Source organism: Denticeps clupeoides, chromosome 11 (assembly GCF_900700375.1).
Source record: "Denticeps clupeoides chromosome 11, fDenClu1.1, whole genome shotgun sequence".
Classification (NCBI taxonomy): domain Eukaryota; kingdom Metazoa; phylum Chordata; class Actinopteri; order Clupeiformes; family Denticipitidae; genus Denticeps; species Denticeps clupeoides.
The window spans coordinates 20,112,964-20,139,097 of record NC_041717.1 but is presented as its reverse complement, the minus strand read 5'-3'; the positions used below and the strand labels follow the sequence as shown (position 1 = coordinate 20,139,097).

General features: G+C 45.6%; 2 protein-coding genes across 4 annotated transcripts; both read left to right on the top strand.

Annotated features, from left to right (window-relative positions):
- The first annotated feature begins 452 nt into the window (after positions 1-452).
- gp1bb (glycoprotein Ib platelet subunit beta) lies at positions 453-4,445 on the top strand. 2 transcript variants are annotated; one of them, XM_028996439.1, is made up of 5 exons: positions 527-567; positions 1,220-1,546; positions 3,351-3,700; positions 3,774-3,921; positions 4,003-4,445. In XM_028996439.1, exons 3-5 carry the CDS (start codon positions 3,363-3,365, stop codon positions 4,147-4,149), a joined length of 633 nt encoding a protein of 210 aa, XP_028852272.1. In that variant the 5' UTR covers positions 527-567; positions 1,220-1,546; positions 3,351-3,362; the 3' UTR covers positions 4,150-4,445. The 2 variants fall into 2 exon arrangements, with proteins under 2 accessions (XP_028852271.1, XP_028852272.1); XM_028996438.1 differs by lacking the exon at positions 1,220-1,546 and having other exon boundaries at positions 453-567.
- Positions 4,446-5,570: 1,125 nt separating this feature from the next.
- On the top strand, positions 5,571-24,455 carry dhx37 (DEAH (Asp-Glu-Ala-His) box polypeptide 37). 2 transcript variants are annotated; one of them, XM_028997058.1, is made up of 29 exons: positions 5,571-5,826; positions 6,084-6,210; positions 6,886-7,058; positions 7,150-7,262; positions 7,363-7,705; positions 9,203-9,351; positions 9,561-9,653; positions 9,831-9,927; positions 9,998-10,111; positions 10,192-10,293; positions 10,925-11,039; positions 11,754-11,852; positions 12,594-12,655; positions 12,741-12,873; positions 13,310-13,386; positions 14,412-14,644; positions 15,539-15,650; positions 16,061-16,167; positions 16,253-16,441; positions 17,330-17,454; positions 18,266-18,382; positions 20,283-20,455; positions 20,820-20,934; positions 21,102-21,239; positions 21,654-21,748; positions 21,907-21,980; positions 22,102-22,199; positions 22,435-22,550; positions 23,143-24,455. In XM_028997058.1, exons 2-28 carry the CDS (start codon positions 6,108-6,110, stop codon positions 22,509-22,511), a joined length of 3,426 nt encoding a protein of 1,141 aa, XP_028852891.1. In that variant the 5' UTR covers positions 5,571-5,826; positions 6,084-6,107; the 3' UTR covers positions 22,512-22,550; positions 23,143-24,455. The 2 variants fall into 2 exon arrangements, with proteins under 2 accessions (XP_028852891.1, XP_028852890.1); XM_028997057.1 differs by lacking the exon at positions 23,143-24,455 and having other exon boundaries at positions 22,435-22,610.
- The last annotated feature ends 1,679 nt before the right edge of the window (positions 24,456-26,134 follow it).

Sequence of the window (26,134 nt, the reverse complement as noted above, 5' to 3'; positions counted from 1 at the left end):
GTCACCTACTGGCAATAAACTGTAAAATAAAAAATAAAAAACGCTCACTCCGAAGAGATCCTTCTTCTCAGCGGTACTCCCAACAATGCGACCGTCTCAAGGCCTGGTGAGGAGAAGCTGCTTGGATGACCAGTATGTGACACTGACATCTAGTGGCCGAAATGCAAAAGAGCTTCTCAAGTCATCCAATGGCGGGGAAATAAAGTAAGTAAAGGCACGAGGACCGACATAAAGGACAGCAATGTGACAGTCACAAAATAAGCAACAAATATTACTCAAAATACCCATTCATTAATATACATCTGAAGCTGATAAGAATGATTATAGCAAATATACTTGATCAATGTACACTGAATGTAGAGTCTTAGAGTGAAAAACCCTGCTGTGTGTGTGTGTGTGTGTGTTTTGGGGTTTTTATCAGTGAGTTCCAGCTGTGTGCTACGCAGTCACTTTATTCCAAACCTCAAACCAGCCACAGGCATACAAACACACACACACACACACACACACACACACACACACACACACACACATACACGCTTTCATTACACTCCAGTCGGCAGCAAGGTAAGAAGCACTTATTTTATTTGTTGCCTGTGTAGTTTAGCGGCGCTTCATTCCAAACCCTTTAATGCCGTGCGCATCATATATGAGCCATGCATTTCCACTCAACTATCATGAGATATAAACTTAAAACACATACTGTACACTCGCTGATGCTTGTCTCATGCCTTTTGCGCTACAAATTCTCACATACGTCCGCTATAAAGGTAGATTTTGTGGTAAATCCCTCAATGGTCATTTGTTATTTTTTTTACTATGTTCCATGTTAAAAAAAAATACAGTGTTCTGATTAATCAGTTATGCAATTTACAGATTGAAATGTGATATTTACAACAAAAAATTACACTCAGAATTAATAAATTATGGATGGCTAAAAGGATGTTCAGTACTGAAGATGTTCTGCACTGTCTTGAAGGTAATTTCAGAGACACAGATGGACTCCCAATGCATGGCATGATGATGTTTGATATTGGCCGAAGTATCAAATATGATACAAGCTATATAAATACAAATTATAAATGAACTGTAAATTATCTTCATGCTGAGTTTTCAAGTTTCCAGCAGGGTGTGGACATTTTTGCAGTTAATATCTGCCTGTTTCCTTTTTTCTTTTTTCCACATTTTCTTGGTCCGTTCTATATCTGCTGGCCACAAGCCTGCCGAGTTTCCTTCATTTCCCCATCAACAGTTTCATGTTGCTCACAAGGCCTTCACTCGCTGCCTGGCATTATCTCTGAAACCGCAGCGCCATGAAACCCAAAGATAACAAATTTACTGAGTTTACTGGAGAGTAGTGTTGTACTCCTCAAAGGGCTGGAGGTGAAAAACAGTCCATCCTCTCCGAACAGTGTCGTTACGTCACGTCTCGGGGTTGGAATGAGAAGAAAACGGGATTTATTATACACACAACAAAGGAAACCCAAACCTGGCGCAAGGGCCGAAAAACGGAAAGAAACAGAAACGAACCGTGAGCCGTGTGACGGTAAGGACAAACGTGCAGTTCACGTTCTGCTGCATTCACCTTCCCTATCACAGGGCAGCTCTCCATGATGTTGTCAGGCTGATCGGTGCCAAGCAGTGACCAGCCGTGACGCATCATTCATTAATCGCCTCAATTCAAATGCAAACCGTCAGACGCATCTGTTTTAAAAACGTTAAACTATAACGTTTTTTCAACGGCGACACGGTCCACACACATCACACACATCGCATCAAAGTCGGCAAAGGGACGTCCAAAAATGTCTGCAAAGTCTGCAGTGGTAGTAGCCTAGTGGGTAACACATTCGCCTAGAAGACCCAGGTTCAAATCCCACTTACTACCATTGTGTCCCTGAGCAAGACACTTAACCCAGAGTGTCTCCAGGGGGGGACTGTCCCTGTAACTACTGATTGTAAGTCTCTCTGGATAAGGGCGTCTGGTAAATGCTCTAAATGTAAATGTAGGACAGTTATTTAATATGTCTAAAGCGTCTATAAAATAGCCCGCAATTACTCTTGGGTCACTACTTGTTTTGTAGGAATTCAGACAAAATATTTTACTTGAGAAGCCGTCGATACACCCATTAATGCACACACCAGAGGATTTGAACTGGTTATATGAATCATTGTATATTAATTAGGTCCCTTTGAGAAGTACTGTCTCTTGTGGAGATTCCGTTAATGCCCCTCAGAATGCAGCTCGGCTAATTTAGTTCTAACTTTCTCTGCACTTTGTGAAGATCCATCTATGACCACGCATTTTCCCCGAACCTTGCAATTGTTCCTGGATGAAGTCAATAACACGAAGCCTGTTCCGTTGGCTAAGACTGTTATTTCTCAGTATCATAAGTTTATGGAGATGTTAATGAATTTAGAGTGAATTATTTTAAAAAATTCTCCAGTTCAGGATACATTAGGGTCACCATACTTTGTTAAGTCACTAACTGTAGAGCAGTGTTCCAGCACTGTCTTACTAATGTTAATTTGTCGAATTCTCTAGAAGAAAAGTTATTTAAGAGTGTCAGTGAACATTTGAGAGCCAAATGTCCATTTTCTTCAATTAAAAAAAAAAACATTACATAGCCATATTCATAGACTCATATGAACATCTTACTGGTATATCACATCTCTTTCCCTTGACAAGGTCTGATAAAATGGTTATAGGAGAGGATTTCTGAGAATGTTATTTTCCATCAGGCCTCGTAACTATGACGAATCTGGGAGATTTTAAATGAGAGACTCATGGACAATATAATTGAAAAAAGAACATGAATTTGAATGACACTTTACAGCAACACCTTTTTTTCTCTACAGTTGATCTGAGTAATGTCTTGTCTAGCCCTAGTCTGTTAACCTCAAGTCTCGGTCTCGGTCCACTCAGGTTCTCTGTAATGTCTTTGTCTTGGTTTTGGCGGTCTGGACTACTGTCATGGCCGCCCACTGCTCACTCAGGGTGATGGGTTAAATGCAGAGGACAAGTGGGCAGCCATGACAGGCGCCCGGGGAGCAGCGTGTGGGGACGGTACCTTGATCAAGGGCACCTCGGTGGCACCTTGGCGGCTTGGGAGTTGAACTGGCAACCTTCTGATTACGCTGCCCCGCTGCACTCTATGTAGTGAACAGTGCAGAGTTTCAGACATTGTCTTCAGATTGTCTTCACCTCTGCCTCAGTGTTTGCATGCATGTGCAGGCGTGTCATAGTAGGGGGGGGGGCAAAGGTAAAAATGGCCGCCCAGGGTCTGATTGTTCATGCACAGAGTCCCTTGTGTGCGAAAGGGTTCGTCGAATGGCGTGTTTTTGTGTTGCAGGTTGCAAGCGTGATGGGTGGCGCCGGGGGGGCTTTTGTGACGTCCCTGCTCTTCTGCTCGGGGCTGATTGGAGCAGAGGCTCGGTGCCCTGCGCCATGCTACTGTAAGGAGGGCGTGGTCGACTGTAGCGGGCGGGGCCTCGCTACTGCCACCCTGCCCTCCGCTTTCCCCGGGGGAACCGTGGAGCTGCGTCTCCACGACAACCACCTGACGGCGCTTCCGGTGGGACTTCTGGAGTCGCTGAGCGGCCTGAGACGCGTTTCGTTGCATGGCAACCCGTGGTCATGTGACTGCGGGATACTCTATTTGCGAGGGTGGCTGGCCAAGCAAAGGAACGAGGGCCTGTTGAGGTGAGTGCAAATCGTTTTTTACATTTTGAGTTTGAAGGGGGAGCTCGGGTCAGTTCGTGATGCATCTTCTCAGGAATGTAAGCTGCAGTTCACCTCCAGCCCTGAGGGGGAGGCTGGTCGTGTATCTGGTGGAGGAAGATCTGCTGTCCACCTGTCGCTACTGGATCTGTGACCTGGCGCTGGCCTCTCAGATCAGCCTGGCCATCTTCGTCGTCGTACAGGTGCACGGGCGGCTATTTCTATATTTCCTTCTTTCGTTTTTTTAAACCTTTCGATGATGAAACCGTGTGGATTCCCCACAGGCGCTTCTTCTGGCCTCTGTCATTTTCTTCCTCCGTCGTTTCAACCGCCTGTGCAAGGAGGCAAGGCGAACGGCCGAGGAAAGCTTCACGGGTGACCATGCTTCCGGGGCCAATGAATACGTGATGCTGAAGGACAGGAACACGTGACAGGATGTGGCCATGGGTTGGTCCAGTAGGCCACGCACACGGCAGAAGTCAAGTTCACTTTCCCAACACATGGTAGTAAATCCTGCTAAAGTAGAACTCAAATCGAAGGAGGTTCGAGAAGACAAAATTCCAATATGCAAATCTCCAGACTGAGTGGAATATTCCGTATATACTGTGTTCTTTTGTACGCAACAAAAAATGACCAAACAAGCATGATGCAGTATTGCAAAGTTTATATTAATTGTAGTGTGAGAGTTGTTACGAACATAAACATAAAAACCCCACTTACCAATAAATCAGAGTATTGTGTTTTTTTTTTGCACTGCTTTTGCTGTGTTGGTATATTGATGGTTTGTGATCCGTAAATGATTTGTAATCAGATACATTCGTGCATGTTTGTCCTGCAATCCGCTCGTTCAACTAATGGCCATTCAATTTGTTTGTGTAAGATTCCCAAATCTTTGTGTAATGCTGCCATATTTCTCCAAATTTAACAAGTTTTCAGTAAATGTGTAAATGTGGCTCATGGGACACCTCTAGCTGCACACAAAAACAAAGTGAAAGTGAAGTGATTGTCACACGTGCACACAGAGAAATTTGTCCTCTGCATTTAACCCATCACCCTGAGTGAGCAGTGGGCAGCCATGACAGGCGCCCGGGGAGCAGTGTGTGGGGACGGTGCTTTGCTCAGTGGCACCTCAGTGGTACCTTGGCGGACCGGGATTCGAACCAGCAACCTTCTGATTACGGATCCGCTTCCTTAACCACTAGGCCACCACTGCCCCAAACAAATGATATTACATTGAGCATAATTACGCACACTATGAATTTTCTGCCCTTTATGATGCGACCACAGCGCTCCAGACTCGTGTGGTGTCGTTCGCGAACGACTCGTTCAAACGCACTGAGCTGAATCACTTTCTCGCGTGATCCCTTCGTTTCTCAGTTGAGTTGATTTGAATGAACGAATCACTCGGAGATTCACGCTCTCCTGAATCATTTTGCTCAGAGGGCGACCAAAACAGATTTAGTTTCCAGATAAAAAAAACCCCGAAGTTTGTTCGACTGGCAGTAATTAGCAGGCACTAGGCAGGAACAACGAAAGGAGATAGGGGTTCAAGATTCAATATTTTTATGTGTCATTTGCATAGTTCTAGAAGTACAACAAGAAGCGAAATACATCCTGAACCGCTCTGTAAAATTGATTTATTTATAAAATAAAGGGAAAAACAAGTAGTAGAAAAGTAAGCGAGCTATAAGGCAAGCAAATAATACATAAAACATCGTTGAGCAATGACCAGTGTGGCAGTAAATGAGCGACAACAGTGAACATTCAGATGGTCGGGGTGTGAGGTGCGGTGACACGTTGTAAGTCGCTCTGGATAAGGGCGTCTGCCAAATGCCGTAAATGTAAATGTAAATGTTGTTAAAGTGAACGAATCATTTGAACGGTGAACTGATTCTAAAGACTCGGTACGTCTGAAAGCCCGTCTCTACCGCAGTCAGCGTGTGTGTGGGGAATTGAGGTAGGAACGTTTCTTCGAACTCCCAGGAACCCGGCCGGCGCCGTTTAGCGGTAGCACCACGGCTTCCACTCTCTCCCACATGTGAGCGTAGCTATGGACGCGAATCGTACAGTATTTACTAATTAATCTCCCGTCGCCGAACGTCAACGACGTAAGTGACAGTTCTGGTCAATGTAATTTAATACTTTACTTTACTTTACTTGGCAGACGCTTTTATCCAAAGCGACTTACAAGAGGAAGACACCAGCAATTCTCGTTCGAATTCTATAGATTTTGAGTTTACAAAAACTAAGAGCCCTGATAAGGCCGAACTTGTCAAGAATAGAACATGCTCGGGATATCGTATAATAATCAATTTCCTATAATAAAGCGTTTATAAGCGGAATGTTGCTCTCCTGTGGACCGCAGCCGTGTGGACCGAGTTTGGCGGAGATGGGCAAGATGAGGAAGAGGCACAACTGGAAGGGCAGGCAGCCGTCCGAGGCACCTCGGCAGCGGGAGGAGAGGAGCAGCGACGTCGTGGTGGAGCTCGGCGGTAAAAACGTCATCTCTTCTATTTACATTTACGGCATTTACCAGACGCCCTTATCCAGAGCGACTTACAGTTAGTAGTTACAGGGACAGTCCCCCCCTGGAGACACTCAGGGTTAAGTGTCTTGCTCAGGGACACGATGGTAGTAAGTGGGGTTTGAACCCGGGTCTTCTGGTTCATAGGCGACTGTGTTACCCACTAGGCTACTACCACCCACTTTACTTTGAACCTAGGCTACCACCACCCTTATCTAACACATTTCCAACATTTTATTGTCGCTTCACATTTAAAACTTCTGCAAATGTTAAAGGGGGAAAACTGGGTCTTTTTTACGCTTTCTTTACACCAGTTTTGTAAACTTTGCCTGAGTTTCGGTGTCATGTCTGTGTATCAGAGAGCCGGTTTTGGAGCTTCAGTAGATGTTTAGATGAACACGGCCTCGTGGTGAAGCTATGAGAGGTGAAGACCGTCTCGTACGACTTTCCTTATTGGGACAGTAATCCTGCTCATTTACATTAACGGTCCAATAGCAAAAAATCAGTAGTTACTGGGACAGTCCCCCCCTGGAGACACTCAGGGTTAAGTGTCTTGCTCGGGGACACTATGGTAGTAAGTGGGGTTCGAACCCGGGTCTTCTGGTTCATTACACCCTGTGAACATACGTTTTCTGCCGTTCAGATGGACTGTCCCTGAAGGGGCTGGACGAGAGCAACGCGCTGGTCCTCCCGGCCACTCGAGCCAGGAAGGAGAAGAAGAGCGCGGACAGGCCGGCTGCCAGGAAACAGGCCCTCACCAAGAAAGAGCGGAAGAAGCTGGAGAAGGTTCTGGAGGTCAAGGAGAAGAAGGCCAGCGTAAGCGGCTTTTTATTTTTTTGTGGGACGCGTCGAGGCGCTTTTTGGTGTCTGGGCGGCGGCGTCACTCCCGCTCCTCTTCTCTCGCCAGCGGGCCGAGATCCTGGGTAAACTGGCGGACGTGCAGCTGCCGGAGTCGGAGCTGAAGCTGCTCTACGCCACGGCGAGGCTGGGCACCGGAGAGAAGCTGTTTCACGCCAGGAAGTGAGACGCCGCAGAGCTCGCCGCAGCGCCGGTCCGGTTTCCTCGCCGGGTTCGTGCGTCCGCACCCGCGATTAATCCGGGATTTCTCGCCTCTTCGCAGCGCCGCCGCCGATGCAGTGGCCCCTCTGCGGATCAGCAGCCTGAGCGGAATTAACAGGAAGAGGAAAAGAGCGGAGGAAGAGGAGGACGACGAAGGTCAGGAGGAAGAGAGCAAGGATTCGCCCTCCGAGGACGACTCGAGCGAGGAGGAGTGTTCAGATGAGGACGTGAAACGAGACGAAGGAGAGGAGGAAGAGAAGGTAGCAGCCTTTTCGGAGGTGCGAGGAGAGGAAGAGAAGGAGGAGGAGAAGGAGAAGGAAGGAAAGACTGAAAAACCGTCATGTAGTAAAGAGGCGTGTCAGCCCGCGGTCTTCGTCCCCGTGGACCGACTGGCCGAGATACAGGTATGGCTTTTCAGATAACGTCTTTGTGTGAAAATGTCGCTTTGTGAGGTTATTTAACATTAATACGAGTTCCCCGAGCCCGTCCATGGTTCTGCAGTGGCTAGAAATGGCGATAGGTGTAAAGGGTTTTGAGTGTTTTGGTCGTTCTGCTTCACTGTACAGAGAGCATTAACTCAGATCAGATATGGAATTTGTCCCCTTATGATGTCATAAGGGGAAAGGTTGCCTCCCGTTTCTCATGCTTACCTAAAAATAAAGTCATGGCTTCAAAACGTGCAAAGCATTGCAATTGCTCGGTGATTGAAGTGAAAGTGAAGTGAAACGTAGCAGCACAGCACACGGTGACACAACAATTTCTCCACTGTATTTAACCATCACCCTTGGTGAGCAGTGGGCAGCCATGACAGGCGCCCGGGGAGCAGTGTGTGGGGACGGTGCTCTGCCCAGTGGCACTTTGGTCAAATCGGGATTCGAACCGGCAACCTTCTGATTACGGGGCCACTTTTTTTAACTGCTAGGCCACCGCTGCCCTGGGATTGGATGTAAAAATGAACAAAAATTATTTTATTTATGTTTTTGTTCCGTTATGTGGGTCTAAATTGGGTTAATTTAATTTTTTTTCTGGAAAAATGGCGACACGACTTCCTGTCTGGGCCAAACATTGTGGTTGGTGAATGGTGTTGATGACATAATTGGTTCCCTCTGCTCACCAAGGGTTATGGTTAAAAGCAGAGGACACATTTCATTGTGTCGCAGTGTATGACAATCACTTCACTTTCACTTCAACTTCTATAGGCCGCTCTCCTCCTTTTTTTTTTTTTTCCCGATTTAGGGACTGGATCATAGTGGCTGTAATTCTGCACCATGGATGAATTTCAGAAAGAAACTTCAGATACAGTATTAGGGGACCAATAAGACCGATATTTATAATTCATAATATGGGACCGTTAACCCAGTCCGATTCTCTGCTCCATGTAGTTATTGCTCTAATGAAATCTAGGAACTGAATAACTGTCCGATATTCATCTGCTGATTGATGTGTTTTTAGGGTTTGAAATGCATTGGACTTGAATGTCAGTGTCTCATTGTTAGGGATTAATCGTTATAGCTAACATAGACCAATCAGCACAACTGATTGACGTCCCTGTTTGTGAATTGAAAGTGAGTGATTAAGTGAGTGGTGGGATCGAACCTGCAACCTTCCAGTTACGGGTCGTTTCCTTCCCCACTAGGCCAACCGTTGGTTGGGTTTTTTTTACGGCTTATTTCGGTTTATGCACACTTTATTAATGATCTTTTTTTTTTTTTTTTTACGTTATTAAAGGTAATTTGTTCAATATCATTTTGTTTCACTAACAAACAAACAGGCAAAAAAATCCTCATTAGAATCAGTGGATCCCAGACTTTGGGCTGTTTGAGTTAATTTTGAACGGCCGCATGCCTCGTATTAGTAAATGTTGAAAAGTTGTGTGTGTGTGTGTGTGTGTCTGTGTGCAGGAGGCTCGTCTGAAGCTGCCGGTGTTGGCTGAGGAGCATGTGATCATGGAGGCGGTGAGGGAGAACCCCTGTGTGGTCCTGTGTGGAGAGACGGGCAGCGGCAAAACTACACAAGTTCCTCAGTTCCTGTATGAGGCCGGATATGCCAGGTACACACACACACACACACGCTGACCGTTACACACAGACAACTCCTCCACAGGCTGAATCCAAATATGATGTCTGCAAAGTGTGACTTGCCATAACTCTGTATTTGTGAAGCTGAAGCTTCGCGTTTAGAACGAAACAGTGACCTAATTATTAGGTGGGTTGTCCCGCGTGGTATTGATCAGGTTGACTGTGTGTGACCCTCTCTCAGCGGCAGCGGCATAATCGGTGTGACCGAGCCCAGGAGGGTCGCCGCCGTCAGCATGTCTCATCGCGTTGCCACGGAGATGAACTTGCCTACGGGGTAGGACGCCTCCGCCCATGTCGTCTTTTCACTGCTAATTAACCAGACTTGTTACGGTGTTTAAGACTTGCACAGACTTATTGTCACTTTTTGTTCAACTCGCCCGTTTGCTGAGTTTTGCGCCCAACGGTGACATGAAACAAACCCGGTTGTGCGCGTGTGTACGTGTTGTTGTAGGGTGGTCTCCTACCAGATTCGGTACGAGGGGAACGTGACCGACGGCACGAAGATCAAATTCATGACGGACGGCGTCCTGCTGAAAGAAATACAGAAGGTAAACGCGAGAGCCGCTCGCCGACTCACGCACCAGGTCCATCCATCGGCCTCCGTTTCCCCCTCCTCAGGACTTCCTGCTCCAGCGGTACAGTGTGGTGATCATCGATGAAGCCCACGAGCGCAGCGTCTACACGGACATCCTGATAGGGCTGCTGTCGCGCATCGTGCCGCTGCGCAACAAGGTAACGCGGCCGGCCGGCCGGGCGGCAGCGGGGACGCTCGGGGAGGAGTTTTTGTGATATGCGTGTCCCCCCCTCCGCAGAGGGCCATGCCCATGAAGCTGGTGATCATGTCCGCCACGCTGCGAGTGGAAGACTTCACCCAGAACCAGAGGCTCTTCCCCGCCCCTCCGCCCGTCGTCAAGGTATCGCTTGTCGGTCCGAGCCGAGACTAGTCCGTCACGAATACCGAACCAAACCCGCTTCTACTGTTGTGTCCCCCTTTTACCAAAACCCCATGTCCTTCCAACTTGGTGTACTCGCGCAAAGAGATTTTATACGTTTATTAACAAAGCGCTAGTTTACTGGCAGTTTTTATAAAAAGGAAACAAACGATATGTCGCACAGTTTGATGCAGCTCATTCTGTAAACAAACAAATGAAAAATTAGCAATTAATCGGCAGAAAGGCCATAAAGACGTAGTTCCAGGGCATAATACACATTTTACATTCGTACCTTTAGTTCCAACCAGGAAAAATTCCCGTCTGTAATTCCACTCCACTTGTGTGTAGACTGTGGCTGGATTTTAACCATGATTTTAACTCCCTTTGTCTCGCCCCTCGCCAAAGACATTAGAAAAGCTTATTGCCATCACTGATTGAACGTTACAATTTAGTGATGGTGACATTGCTCTCAGTGCACGTGTTGTGTAGCGCCTCAAATCTCCCCCTTTTGCTTAAGAAAAGTCCTGAACGCGTAACGTGTCTTTCACTCTGGGTGTGTGTGTGTGTGTGTGTGTGTGTGTGTGTGTGTGTGTGTGTGTGTGTGTGTGTGTAGGTGGATGCTCGCCAGTTCCCCGTCACTGTGCACTTTAACAAACGGACGGCTATGGAGGACTACACTGGCGAGGCCTTCCGCAAGACCTGCAAGATCCACCGCATGCTGCCATCGGGTCCGTCTCTCCCCGTTTCTTTCTTCCTGTCTGTCGGCGAAAGCGTGGCGGGGCCGCCACTGCTGAGCTGATTGGCCCCTCCCACTCCCCACTCACAGTCGTACCAGATGGGCTTCTTTTTCAGAACGTATCTGGTGAAGTGAAAGTGAAGTGATTGTGGTTAAAAGCAGAGGACACATTTCGTTGGGTCACCGTGTGCTGTGCTGCAGTGTTTCACAATGGCAATTTTTTTTTCTAAAGATAAAAACTTGCTGTAATAAAACATTTTGATAATTATAAATGACAGTTTCAGAAACTGAATTGGTCACCAAAGTGCTGTAGAGACATGGTAATAATACACTGAATAAAAACAATGGGTGAGGACAATACTTATCAGCAATAACGGTGAAATGTGTCCTCTGCTTTTAACCGTCACCCTTGGTGAGCAGTGGGCGGCCATGACAGGCGCCCGGGAAGCAGTGTGTGGGGACGGTGCTCTGCTCAGTGGCACCATGGCGGCTCGGGATTCGAACCAGCAACCTTCCCATCATGGGCCCGCTAGGCCACCACTGCCCCCAGTGGTCTGTTGGTATAACTGTATTTGTACAGATCACTGGGTTGGATGAAAAATGCCTTTAGATGGGCTTTGTTTTGAATCTGGAAATGCAACATCGCCTTGGGAAACTTTGTCTTGATAACAACTTGTTCTCTTTCTTTGCGTGTTTTTGTGTTTAGGGGGGATACTGGTGTTTCTGACTGGCCAGGCCGAGGTTCATTCTCTGTGCAGGCGACTGAGGAGAGCTTTTCCCTACAAGCCCAACAGGGAGTGCACCGGTGAGCCAAACACACACACACACACACCAGGGATTCCCAGTAAATGTCCAGTAATTTAAAGGTCTTAAAAATACCTTTTAATAAATCGAATTAAAACAAGCCATTGATCTGTCAGTAATCCATCGGACGCCGCACGCTTCCAGGTTAACTAAGTGCAGTGTGCGGAGCTGGTTATCACATGCCGCCCCCTCTCCTCGCTTCGCGACCAGCAGCGGGCACACCCCACATAAATGCTCTTCCTCCCCATAAATGGCCAATAGGAAACCGCGCACAAAAAACACTCAGAGTGAAGCATGTTTAAACCATGCTTGCTGGAATGCGAACAGAGGACGCCCAGATGTTACATCAGACGAAGCACCTGCTGCCTTCATCTTAATAAGACCCACAAATTAGCGATATGTCTAGACGACTGGGGGATGCTCCAAGATGGACCGCACGTTTGCTTATTTGGAGGAACCGATCAGTGCTCAGCGTGTGGGGACAGTCAGTGATGTATACGCTTTCCCCGAAGGAGCAAATACGTCTTTAAATTATAGTTGGCACAAATTAGTGTTGCATGTAAATACCCTCACATTTGGAACCAGAGACATGATCTACATTGTGTATGATGTCCTCTGTCATATTTCTGAACTCATGAACAGTAAAAGATCAGCAGAATTCTGTTTTGTATTCAGGAATCATTCTCTGTATCTGTGTAGTAAATTTTTTGGTTCCTCTGTTTGTGTGTGTGTTTATGTGCAGAAGGCGAAGACCGTGCCCAAGGTCTGCGGCACTTTACAAGGAAGCAGAGGAAGAAGCCGGCGGTGAGCTCTCGTTGTAAAATCTGCTCTGAAAAGGCACCTGAAATCTCTTCAAACCTGAAATCTCTTCCTTTGTCCTTCTCGTCAGGCTCTTCCACGTATAGATCTGGACAACTACTCAGCTCTGCCAGTGGAGGAGGGTGATGAGGGTGACGATGAAGAAGAAGAAGATGGGGACGAAGTCTCCGATCTTGACTTGGGGGACAACCCTGACGATTACGGTATTAATCTATATACAAATATTGATTTCGATATTCATGTCCAACCAGCAGTGGGACACGTGAGCAGCCACGCGCTGGTCGAACATGCGAGTGATGCTGCTGGCGGGCCTTCACACGCACTGTTGGTGGAGAAAAATAAAGTATTAAATGTTAATGATCATCGTTAGCCTTTTAACTATTGCCGATTAGCCAATTAGCTGTCTGTTAACGCAACTGAGCACTACTAATATATATATATATTTTCTTGCCTATATAAAGGAATGTTGACATGCTTTGTTATGTTTGCACTGTTAATTACAAAATTGTCACGTTATTGTTGGAATTGTGAAATTGTTATAATTGTTTATAATCTCCGCTTTGTGAGTATTTTCCTGGGTGTCGGATTCTAGTGTCTAGATAGTCTGTTTGTGTGTGTAATGCGTGTGTCCTCTCTCAGATGAGAAATCGGACCCCTCCATCCCTCTCTACGTTCTGCCTCTCTACTCCCTACTTGCACCGGAACAGCAGGCCAAGGTGCAGTATTGTGTGTGTTAATGTTGGCCAGATACTGGACCACAGCTCTGTCGTTCATCTGGTAGCAGATGTTGTATAACCCACTGAAAATAATAGTTGTTAACCATGCATTTAGCTGTATGGACATTAAGAATGTAATTCGGTCATTAAAAACCTGGAAAAGTCCTGGAGTTTGAAAATAGAATTTTTCAGGCCTTAAACCTTTGGAATACGAAATAAACATAAAGTTCAGGAAAAGTCACTGAAATCTGATTGAGACAGGAATGTACTTTTACAACTTCGACGTTTAAAGCTAGCACACGTCTGTATTATCTTTGCTGGCTTCACGTGATTCTGTGTGCGTTGCTTCACTCGGGGTGATGGGTTAAACGCAGAGGACAAATTTCACTGTGTGCACTGTTTGCTGTGTTGCTGTGTATCACAAGTGACAATCACTTCACTTTCTTTCAAATTCCAGGATTTCCGCAGCCGTGTGCCTCGTTTTAAAAGTCTTGTAAATTACAGCTGGTGATCTACGCCCAAACCTGATGGGGGCGCATTTTACTCAGGCTGCACGGCTTGGAGGAAGAAACACTGTTGTTTAAGTTGGGCTTTTCAGGGGTGTCATAAAGATAGTTTAACAATATTTTGGTAAATTTGACTTTTTTCTGGGTTTTTTCCCCTCAAATTTGCACGGAAATGTCACAGAATGTATGGAGTAATTGAAAAGTCATAGAAAATGAGTAAGAACCTGGGTTATTGTATAACCAATATTCTAGTAAATACCATCTCAACATTTACACAAACCATATATGTTAACAATTAATGCCAAGGTTAATGTTCATATAGCAATAACCATACGTATTTCAGACAACACACTCGCCTATGAACCAGAAGAGCCAGGTTCAAATCCCACTTACTACCACTGTGTCCCTGAGCAAGACACTTAACCCTGAGTGTCTCCAGGGGGGGACTGTCCCTGTAACTACTGGCAAGGCGTCTGGATAAGGACGTCTGGTAAATGCTGTAAATGTGTGTGTTGCCAGGTGTTCCGTCCCGCCCCCGCAGGAACGCGCCTGTGTGTGGTGGCAACTAACGTGGCAGAAACGTCGCTGACCATCCCCGGCGTGCGCTACGTGGTGGACTGCGGCCGCGTGAAGAAGCGCTTCTACGACCGAGTCACCGGCGTCTCGTCCTTCAAGGTCACGTGGACTTCACAGGCTTCAGCCAATCAGAGAGCAGGGAGAGCGGGCAGGACGGAGCCTGGCCACTGCTACAGGTTTGTGCATGTGTGAAGTTAATCGCAGCAATAAAATTTCATTATAGAACCTAATAAAAAAAAATTAACTAGGACTGTTAATTGATTAAAATATTTAAACTATTTCACGCAAATCCGTGAAGCGCTCTGTATTTTTTGGGACAGTGGTGGCCTAGCTGTGAAGGAAGCGGCCCCATAATCACAAGGTTGCCGGTTTAAATCCCGATCCGCCAAGGTGCCGCTGAGCAAAGCACCGTCCCCACACACTGCTCACCAAGGGCGATGGTTAAAAGCAGAGGACACATTTAGTCACCGAGTGCTGTGCTGCAGTGTTTCGCAATGACTTCACTTTTAACTTCACCACAGTTCAGGCTGTAATGTGAGGGTCCATCACTTCAATTTGCTTGTGGTCAAAAGTTGAATATGTAGAACTTTTCAAATGCAGAGCAAGTGCCAGCCATTAAAGTCCACTCATGCAGCGCGTTGGCCAATCAGTCGTGTTTATTGCGGGTTAAGATGCCGGTGTTGTCATCAACGAGAAACCGCGATTGCAGACACGCCCACCCTCAAGCGTTGATGCAGCAGGACCCGACACAAACAAATCACATCTACGTTAAAAGCACTGATGTATTTTAACACGTAATTTTGACCGTAACTGTGTAATAAGTTCATTTAAGAAAATTGCCCCGGCCTAAGAGCAGGGACTCACTTTCTGGTACTTGATGGAGGGATTAATAAAATTCGAGATTAACTCTGCTCCGTCCGAGTAAATGGTTTCTGGAGAATTTGCATGGCATCTGGAGGCCAAGGACGTTGCCGTGGACCATTTTCGCGTGAGCGCAGCTGCTAGCCGGTGCGTGATGCGAGATTCTCAGGAATGCTTCTGTCTGTGTGCGTGCATGCGTGCGTATGCAGGTTGTATTCTTCAGCCGTATTCAGCGATTTCAGCTTGTTCTCCGAAGCGGAGATCACGCGCCGGCCGGTGGACGACCTGGTTCTTCAGATGAAAGATCTCAACATCCAGAAGGTGCCCCAAACCACTACGCACACACATCTACAAGGGTTCGTTTTGCAGCCTAAAATGCATAATCCTTGCCAACGTAATAAAAAATATTAAAAGTGGTACAATAGACACTGCACATTTAATAAATGTTTTTTATAGCTGAAGAAGGGGTTCAAATTCAGGGGGTTCAAATTTGTCATAAATTTACTAGAATAAAAAGTGCATAGTCGTACAGTCACAAATTTACAGTAGTGAGAGAATATCTCTCAAATTATTTTATTTTATTATTTATTTTTTATTATCTGCTGCAATGCATTGTTTTATTAATAAAATATCCCACGCTCAAGTATAAACCCTGTGTGTGTGTGTGTGTGTGTGTGTGTGTGTGTGTGTGTGTGTGTGTGTGTGTGTGTGTGTGTGTGTGTGTGTGTCAGGTGGTTAATTTCCCGTTCCCCACGCCCCCGTCCTCTGAGGCGCTGGCTGCTGCTGAGCAGCTCCTGGTTTCACTGGGGGCTCTGGAGGAACCGCCGCGTGAAGGACGGTAAGCGCCCTTTTACCGCCTCACCCAGCGTGACCTTACCCGATCGTATGCATTGGTTCTTCATATGACCATGTCCCTCCCTCAGGGTCATTGACTTGAAGCGAGCTCGTCTCAGTTGTCCCATAACCCCCCTGGGCAGGGCCATGGCGGCGTTCCCGGTCTCGCCACGTTATGCTAAAATGCTAGCACTGGGCCAGCAGCAGGACTGCATGCCGTACGTCATCGCCGTGGTGGCGGCCATGACAGTCCGCGAGATCTTTGATGACCTGGACAGGTACGTCAGAGTTGGCACCCAGTGTAGAGGGTCTGATGATGCTAACGACTTTGGGTGAAATGCTGACTGTCAGGTGGCCTTCATTTCTTTTGCCAAAAACAGGCTTATTATACATCATGCTTGCAGCGCTTCCTAGTGAAGATTGACATTGTAGAACTCAATCATTTTGATCTCATTTATATAGACTGAGCTGGTCTCTGGAGAACAAAAGTGACACCACATTTATGATGAAACCCAAGAATGTTCACAACAAAGAACACATTATCCACATTAAACAATAAGAGTACATTACTCAGATTCAGTTTAATGTCATAATAACATTTAGATTTAGGCTATTTGTATTGGCCGATAGAGGAACATCTGGAGAATTTAAAGTGTCGGAGGAGAGCGTGATGTTGAGGTAGGGGCATCCTGGAGAGAGTCCTCCATGGCTTTAGCCGACATCCAATCTGACCCCAGTGTACGGGCGGGTCTCTCGACGAGGGTGAGTCATCTGCGGACCATATGTCTGGATGCTGGAAACAACAAAAGTTTCGACAGAGTCCGTGTGAATTTTTGAATGAAGGTTGGTGGGGTGTAAATGGGAGTCGCTGTTTTCATATTTTTATTGTTAGTAATTGACCTGACCTTTTGTTGAGGTTCTACTCATGTGACACTGAATGGACTACAGTGTATCCGTTTCTGAATTCTCTATCGGAATTGTATGGTAATTATAAAATGCAAAAATATTCATAGATAATGCATGGTCATTCTGTATGGGAAAGAATGTAATTTGATAATATCGTATTGTGGATCATCAATTTCATTCTACTTTGAACTGAACGGGATTTGAGATCATTCTTTAAACCAGGAAGATGATATGTGGGAATACTTTCCTCCCCCTCTCAGGCCTGTTGCGAAGGATGAAGATGGTGAGAAGGTGGGGCAGAGGAGAGCCCGACTGGCCCAGAACAAGCGGCTGTGGGCGGGGCAGGGCCAGTCCTTGCTGCTGGGAGACCTTATGGTCATGCTGGGTGAGAAATCCACATCGCCACTCCGTCGACGTGAACACGATTACGTTTGACAAACTGCGACTTTTAACTGTTTGTAGTAAAACACGTTATTGGCCGGGTGCTTTGCTACACGTTTCATACAGCGGCAGGACTTAAATACTTGAGGGAACAAAGCAAACCACGTGAGAACATCAAATGCAAATCAGGAAGTGTGCTATGATTGTGGTTTTAAATTGCGTCAGATTGAGGATTTTTGTCCCCCTTTGTTCTCTTGCTGCTGCGTGCATGAGTGCAAACATGCAGGGCTGTCAACGGGGCATTCATGTCACTTTCTCCCACGTGTCAGGAATTTGCATATAGTGGATCTGGCTTGAAGTGCATGTGCGATTTACGACGTGACCTTGCGACCTTGCGAGGCGCGTGGACACCTGCAATACCTGAGTGAAAGCCTGATTACAATCAATGCATTTCAAAAGTAATTGATGTCATGTCAGCTATGTGGTTCTGCTGGATCACTTCTTCAAACAAGAATTAGTATTAGACAAGCAGTAGAAATAGGGTTTAAAAAAAAAAGACATTTATGATGTTCAGCAAACTCTTCCAAAATGTTTCCTTAATTTTTTAAAAAATGTGCATCAAATTCGATATTTAAATGGGACGCCTGCTCTTCTCTGTATGACGAAATAAAAAACCTATAGTATCAGCTTTGAACACAACGTTAAAGCTCAAATGACGCCTTAAAGACAGGGAGACCCGCATGAGAACATAACCGGGCTCCTGAGTGCATGTACAGTATTGTATGATATAAGACGTGATGTCTCTATGTATGCAGGTGCGGTTGGCGCTTGTGAGTTTGCAGGGTGCACCCCGAAGTTCTGTGAGGAAAACGGTCTTCGCTACAAAGCCATGCTGGAGATCCGCCGACTGAGAGGACAGCTGACCAACGCAGGTACGTGCACGTCTTCATTTTGGAAATGAAATAAAAAGAAATGAGTTCATGTTGACCTCGGCACCCGGCCCCCTGCCCAGTTTCACTCATACCTGCGAAACCTGAACACCGCTTTCCACCTTTTCAAATGTAAATCTCGCGTAAGCAAAAGAGGGCAATGGAACCGGACAGTCGAGACTCATTCATATTTACGCCTCATTCTGCCCTTTTGGGACAGGGGACCTGGTTGTCCCTTGCCTTGACCTGGCAATGTCTCCTTCCTTTGTATCCTGTATCTTTGGAAGGGTTTGTTTTTGGAACAAGACCCTTCATTTATGTATTCATTAATTCATTCTTTCTTTCTTTCATACACACAGTGGGTACGTAAAGTATTCAGACCCCATTAAAGTTTTCACTCTTTGTTGTATTGCAGCCATTTGCTAAAATCGTTTAAGTTAGTCTTTTTGGCACTTGGATTTGGGGATCCTCTACCATTCCTCCTTGCAGATCCTCTCCAGTTCTGGCAGGTTGGAAGGTCAACTTTGGTCGACGGCCATTTTAGGTCTATCCAGAGATGCTCAATTGGGTTTAAGTCAGGGCTCTGGCTGGGCCATTCAAGAACAGTCACAGAGTTGTTGTGAGGCCACTCCTTTGTTATTTTAGCTGTGTGCTTAGGGTCATTGTCTTGTTGGAAGGTAAACCTTCAGCCCAGTCTGTGGCCCTGAGCACCCAGGTCCAGGATATTCCTGTACTTTGCCGCATTCATCTTTCCCTCGATTGCAACCAATCGCTGTGTCCTTGCAGCTGCAAAATACCCCCACAGCACGATGCTGCCACCACCATGCTTCACTGCTGGGACTGTATTGGACATCACATGTGGTAGGGTGGTAGTAGCCTAGTGTCTCCAGGGGGGGGGGACTGTCCCTGTAACTACTGATTGTAAGTCGCTCTGGATAAGAGCGTCTGGTAAATGCTATAAATGTAAATGTGATGAGCAGTGCCTGGTTTTCTCAACACATACTGCTTAGAACGCTTGGCCTTAATTGGCCTTTTTTCTCTCATTAATGAGGGAAAAAAATTACTTAAATGATGTAGGCAAATGGCTGCAAAATAAAAAAGAGTGAAAAAAATTTAAGGGGGTCTTTCTATTCATTGCTTTTCGGTATACTGCGTTCAGCACCCTTAATGTAGACATGACAGAATCCCATTGTTTTTCGATGAGCGTCTTTCGAAGAACGTCATGTGCTGCACCCAGCAGAGCGGCAAGCAGCGAGGGACACTCCGCGAACCTCTGCAGGCACCGCAGTCAAACCTGAATATTGTTGATCTCTGCCATTAAAGTCCTGAGTGTTGAAGCGGGTCAACCATGCCTACTTCTTGCTTTAATAAGTCTCAATTTTTTTGTTTGAATCCCTGCAGAGCTATTCTAATCACTGAATAAATGTACCTCTTGCCCCCCTCAAGCCCTCTGTACAGCATTTTAGTAATATTTTAGTCTGAATTTTACATAATTGTTTTTTCCTCAAGTCTTGTTTTAGTCAAGGAAAACCAATGACATTTTAGTCATTGATAATTGACTTAAATGCAATTCTATTTATTATTTTAGTCAAACCCATTTCATAATTACAATAGGAAGTGGCTTACTGAAACAGAAATACTGCATAATAATAACATAATAATAAAATGAAGAAATTTTTGTCTAGTTTTTATTTTGTAGACCAGATTCTTGTTTTTTTTTTTTTTTTTTTTATTCCCCAACTATATTACATGATATTTGTTATAGTTATCGTCATATGACCAGCATTTATGTTTCCGCTGTGTCATAAAAGGTGTTGACGAAGATATTACGTAATTAATTTTGTTGACGAAAAAGACACTACATATAAAAGACACTACTGTTTAAATGCATCTTTTCCCCCAGTGAACGCGGTGTGTCCTGATGTGGGCGTGTTCGTCGATGGGAAGATGCCGCCCCCCACGCCTACTCAGGTGCAGTGTCTGAGACAGGTGGTGCTGTCGGGGCTGGGAGACCACCTGGCCCGTCGCGTCCAATCAGAGGAGCTCCTGGACCCAAAATGGAGGAATGGATACAAGGTGCGTCAAAAGCATCTCCTCTCTTGGTCCACCTTGATGCAGACATGTCTGGTGATGTTTCGCTTCGGTCGTCTGATCGCTCGCCTTTCTGCAAGGCCTGATGTACACGTTTTACTGTCCGTTAGTGTCACTGTGTTTTAGAGTAGGGCTGTTTTATGATGCTTCTTGGATTCCATGTGACCAGTATTTACACAGTTGAGTTTTTTTTTTTTTTTTTTCTTCTTTCTTCTTCGCAAGAGCTCATGAACATGTACTAAAGCCCACTGAGACATACTGTATGTGATTATGGGCTATAAAGGAAATAAGCGTGGTTGTCGTAACTAACATGCATGTCTGTGGTGTGTGTATGTTTCCTGCATTGCAGACCCCCCTCCTGGATGAGCCGGTGTTCATCCACCCCTCCTCCGCACTGTTCAAAACCCTGCCGGAGTTTGTGGTTTACCAGGAGGTCACGGAGACGACAAAAATGTACATGAGAGGTGAGTGTGTTCAACCGGTCTCTCTCTCTCTCTCTCTCTCTCTCACACACACACACACACACACACACACGTCTAGTTGTTGAAAAATGTTTCTTGGGAGATAAACTCTGACGTACAGTACAGGAAAGTGTCTGGCCTCATCTGATGGCTGCCCTGTTGTGTTCCAGGTGTATGTGCGGTGGAAGCTGATTGGATCCCCAAGATCCTCCCACAGTACTGCCACTTCAGCGCCCCTCAGGAGAACCCGGGACCCCGGTACAGCCCTGACTCGGGCCGCATCCGGTGCCACTGCGAGAGCACCTTCTGTAAGTGTGTGTGTGTGTGTTATGTAATTCTGGAATGTGAGTAACACCCTGCCGGTGTGGGATGAGCGTTTACATCCTTAATCTGCTCACAAGACACCAGCTTTCAGTTCAACAATATTCCACCATGACATTTAACCAGGTAATAATTAATCATAGAACATTATTACTAAACATTAAAGCAACAAATAAGTGAATAAATTATACAGTAATGTGTTGAATGAGCACAGTGCTGAAATGAAAATGTCATGAAGAAAATCATTGGTAAATTATTACATGTCTTTCATTGTACCTGGTATTTGTATAATAATAATAATAATAATAATAAAAGCAGCTGGTATTCGACTTTTTGCATGTATAGTAGGTTAAATTGAACTCATGGTCTGCCTTATCAGTAATGCCGCATGTTCTATGCAGTCAGAGTCGGCTGGAAACTTCCCTCTGTGGAGATGGATTACCCAGAAGGCCTTGAGCGCTACAAGTTATTTGCCAGATTTCTGCTGGAAGGACAGGTACGTTTCTTTGGAAGACATTTTCGTGGAGGAATGCCACTTTATTTGTTAATTTTTTTTGTAATAAGCGCTTTGCATATTCGGTGCCGGTAAGTGACTTGTTTTTCTTTGTGGTTTTGCTGACGCCGCTTGCCTTGAAACTTTCTTCACCGTTGCAGGTGTGTACGAAACTGAAGCCGCACGCCGCCTGTCTGCTGTCCAGCCCGGCCACCATGCTGAAGACCTGGGCAAAGTGAGGAGCTCCGTCTGTCCATGCTCTCACACACACACACACACACACACACACACACACGCTCTGTCACTCACACCTCACAGTGAAAAATCCAAATTTAAAAATATGCTCGTCTCTTTAGGTTGCAGCCACGCACCGAGACGCTCCTCCAGCAGCTGGTGTCGGAGAAGGTCGACTGCAGAGACGTTCTGCTGTCCACCTGGAGCAAGAACCAGAAGTGTAAGAAAAAGTATACTTTCTCGAAAAACCAGACACACCTGAAAGTGTGTGTGTGTGTGTGTGTGTGTGTGTGTGTGTATACATGTGTTCTGCATTCTATTAGATTCATACACCATGTACACCGCTTGCGTATGAGATTATTTATACACAAACAGCAGCATTTAGTTGAATTTTAATGGAACACCCACTCTCTCTCTTTGTGTATGTCTGTCTCTCTCTCTCTCTCTCTGTGTAGACCTGCTGTCAGCGTACCTTCAGTGGGTTCCTCAGTCCCTCCATCAGAACGTCATTAAGAGCTGGCCACCCATTTGACGCGCAGTATTCCACCCACAGAGGCCATTTCTTGTACATGTAAATCATATGACAATTTTTAAATGTTTATTGTCTCAATAAACGCTTTTTGGGGAAGAACTTGTGAACTTGGGCGCTTGTGGGTTGTGGGACCATCACTAATGATGCAGTAAATGAGATAAAATGTGTGAGCAATGCTGTGAAAAATTCTCAGATTTACTGTCAGTACTACAGTCCATTGAAAATCAACCCCTCTGCAAAGTTGGTGTAATAGGGCCACGCCACGCCTGTAGTTGGCATGAAGTTTGCTTTTCTGGGACATTTTCCCAGCCAATCTTGGTTGTGCAGGGCATGTGGCCAGAAATTTGATTGATGCATAACCCAGAAGCGATTTGACGAAATATTTTTGTAATCCTTCCTTATTTCCTTTCTTTAATGTTCCCGTATGCAGCGAGTTCTCCCTCTGCGCGTAACCATGCGTTTGCGGGAGATCCGATTAGTGAAATCTCACAATATCTAGGCTGCGGGTCCCAGTCGACCTCTTGGGAAGAGACAGGCGTTCCCAGCTCAGAGGCAAAGCAAATGTTCTTGGCCCGAATTCTGAGTGAGCGAAGGTTCGCCGTGCTCGTTTAAAATCACTTTTGGCCTGCAGAGGGGACATGTGCTCTCCAGGGATTCGGAAGATGTTGTACTTACCCAGCCGAGCCTCTCAGCCCTGGAGACAATGCCTGTTGGAGGACCACCATGCTTGACGGAAGGATTAGTCACTTTGTCTGGAATCCAGGACAGCAAAGGCTTTAAATATGGACTGCTTTGTGATCGTCTTTACCAACACAAAAAAGTATTAAATTTAATCCACCCCCTGTGTAGTGTACAAACGAAGATGCCATTCGTTTAAATATGAATCGTTCAGTTGGCATGTGTTCATGTAGCATTTTATTGTGTACAAAAATATACAGTACAGTGCAAAATAATTGTTAATGTAACAAAAAAAAAAATCATTAAAACAATGACATGATGTGTGTAGAGAAAGAGACTCTGAGCACCAATACAACATTGTCCTCCATCTGTAGACTTTTGCTTGTAGGAGATAGTTCACTGGTTTACAGAGCTGGGAGAGGCCGACGCCCAGTTCTCCTAGACCATCTCTACATATCAACATTATTCCCACTTTCACTTTTTTTACGCTATTATTATTTTACGCTTCGTGAGCTATGTCAGGGTTAGATTTGAAAAAATACTTTCAATTACAGTCACGGCAGACTAAAACATTTACATGGTACAGTATGAGGCTTTCAGCAAATGAATCAGTGCTCCACTTGGCCCACACTGGTATTAAAAAAAAAAAAAGTAGAACTGAAGGTGGACAGGCTTCAACCTGAACACCCTACACGCCCCCTCCGTATGAAGAATGGATAAATCAAGAGAGAACCAACAAGGTGAAGCCTGTATATACTTCACTCCTGTTCTCATGGGGAAATGTCCAATCGAACGCTTGGAACATATGAAAAGCTTCTTGCACATCAGTCCGTCGCTCATCACCGAGATAGTAGAAGCCTGGCGAGTGCGATAAGATCACTGATGAGATTATGGGTTGAATTGCTGTGCGGGTGGTGTGTTTTTGTTCTGACGTAAGATTAGATCTGCGCTGTTTTAAGTAGAACTAACTCAATGTAACGGGTGGAACTTTCCAAGCATCAGATGAGTAAATATGAAATATGATTGTGAAAGATGGGATGTCATGAATTGGTATGTTAAAACTTGCACAAAAAAACAACAAAAAAACCCCACATTCTTTAATTGGTACAGTACAGTTACAGTACAGTATTATAACAACTGCTATTATTAATATTATAACTTTTCACTGTGATAAACTGCTTTGCATTGTCTATATATAATGTTACGCTGTCTCAGCGCTCATATCCTACTGTCTTTATATGATGCTAATAAAGCTTTTCAATTAAATTCTGTACTTGAGTTGAGATTTTGCATACATTTATTTGTTTGTGCCACCATTTACTACACACGCTTTAACATGAATACCTCTACATTAACCTCTTTGGATCGGCCGGAGAAAAGACAACTAGCTAATCTACGGTACACAACGGGATGACCGACAAAACATAGGAACCCTTTCAGTGTGATGCGCTTTGGATTAGACGATGGCAAATTGAGCTTTTTTTACTCATCTCCACTTTGTATTAAGTACTGTGGCGAAGGTTGGCAACGGGGAGGGAAGGGACGTACTTTCGGAGCACCAAGACGCCTTTTTATTAATTCGAACACTCAGCAACAGGGGAGGCGTTCGCTTTGGATAAAAACCACGCCCCCTGCCTGCTTTAGCTGACCCCATTTCCAGGCAACGGCCCACTAACTCGCCCAACACTCACCCCAACGGTGGGTAGGACCTCGCCCTGCTACCCATTTACATCAGGGGCAGTGGTGGCCTAGCGTTTAAGGAAGCGGCCCCGTAATCAGCAGGTTGACGGTTTGAATCCCGATCCGCCAAGGTGCCACTGAGGTGTCACCGAGCAAAGCACCGTCCCCCCACACACTGCTCCCCGGGCGCCTGTCATGGCTGCCCACTGCTCACCAAGGGTGTTGGTTAAATGCAGAGGACAAATTTCACTGTGTGGACCATGTGTGTGCACCTTAAAAGTAAAAGTAGACGCTCAAAGGACAAGAACCGAATTTCTTGGCAAAGGTAACTGGACCTCATATCGTCTGAATACAATTGAGAAAATTAAGAAGCTTGTCATCGTTTAGAGCACCGATCTGACAGCCACATATAAAGTGATAGAGTGAAGTGATTGTCACTTGTGATACACAGCAGCACAGCACATGGTGCACACAGTGAAATTTGTCCTCTGCATTTACCCCCATCACCCTGAGTGAGCATTGGGCAGCCATGACAGGCGCCCGGGGAGCAGTGTGTGGGGACGGTGCTTTGCTCAGTGGCACATTTGCGGATCAGGATTTGAACCAGCAACCTTCTGATTACCGACCCCTGGTTGCTGACCCCTGTTCTAAACGATGGCAAGTTGAGCTTCTTCATTTTCTCAGTTGTATTCAGACGACATGAGGTCCAGTTACCTTTGCCAAGAAATTCGGTTCTTGTCCTTTGAACGTCTACTTTCACGAAGGATTAAAACTTAAAATGACATGCACCTTCTAAAGCAGAAGAGTGGCTCGTGTTCGGCCCACATAGAGACTGACGATATTTTCATCAGGTCTTCACGCTACGAGTGTTCGGGAGCCACCGCAGCGATTTAAATGCTGAACGTGCTTTTACAGCCTCAGGTGGATCTCAACAACAAGAACAACATTTATTTCTTATATACAGTGTGTCTCAATGGGCTTTAACAGACCCCACACTTGACCCTTCTGCACACAAGGAAAAGGAAGAAATGCTGGGAAGGAGAGATACAGAGAGGGAATGGTGTCAGTGCAGGGTTGGTGACAATTTGTCCAATAAGAGAAAAAGTCCTACATTTGTAGAGCTGGAGAAGTCCAAAGTGTTGTATAGAGAATCTGTCCATGTTTGGACGTACTGGACAGTGCAGGGTAGGTTTTAGTCCAGTGTCATGGTGTACATTACGTATCCATTATGATGCTTCTGGTCCATTTGAAGATCCCTGAAGCTT

Coding starts and splice junctions, on each gene's coding strand:
- gp1bb (XM_028996438.1), top strand. CDS start 3,363: ATGGGTGGCGCCGGGGGGGCTTTTGTGACGTCCCTGCTCTTCTGCTCG. Junction 3,701..3,773: donor AGGAACGAGGGCCTGTTGAG/GTGAGTGCAAAT, acceptor GCATCTTCTCAG/GAATGTAAGCTGCAGTTCAC. Junction 3,922..4,002: donor CCATCTTCGTCGTCGTACAG/GTGCACGGGCGG, acceptor GATTCCCCACAG/GCGCTTCTTCTGGCCTCTGT.
- dhx37 (XM_028997058.1), top strand. CDS start 6,108: ATGGGCAAGATGAGGAAGAGGCACAACTGGAAGGGCAGGCAGCCGTCC. Junction 6,211..6,885: donor CGTCGTGGTGGAGCTCGGCG/GTAAAAACGTCA, acceptor TCTGCCGTTCAG/ATGGACTGTCCCTGAAGGGG. Junction 10,112..10,191: donor TCGTGCCGCTGCGCAACAAG/GTAACGCGGCCG, acceptor CCCCCTCCGCAG/AGGGCCATGCCCATGAAGCT.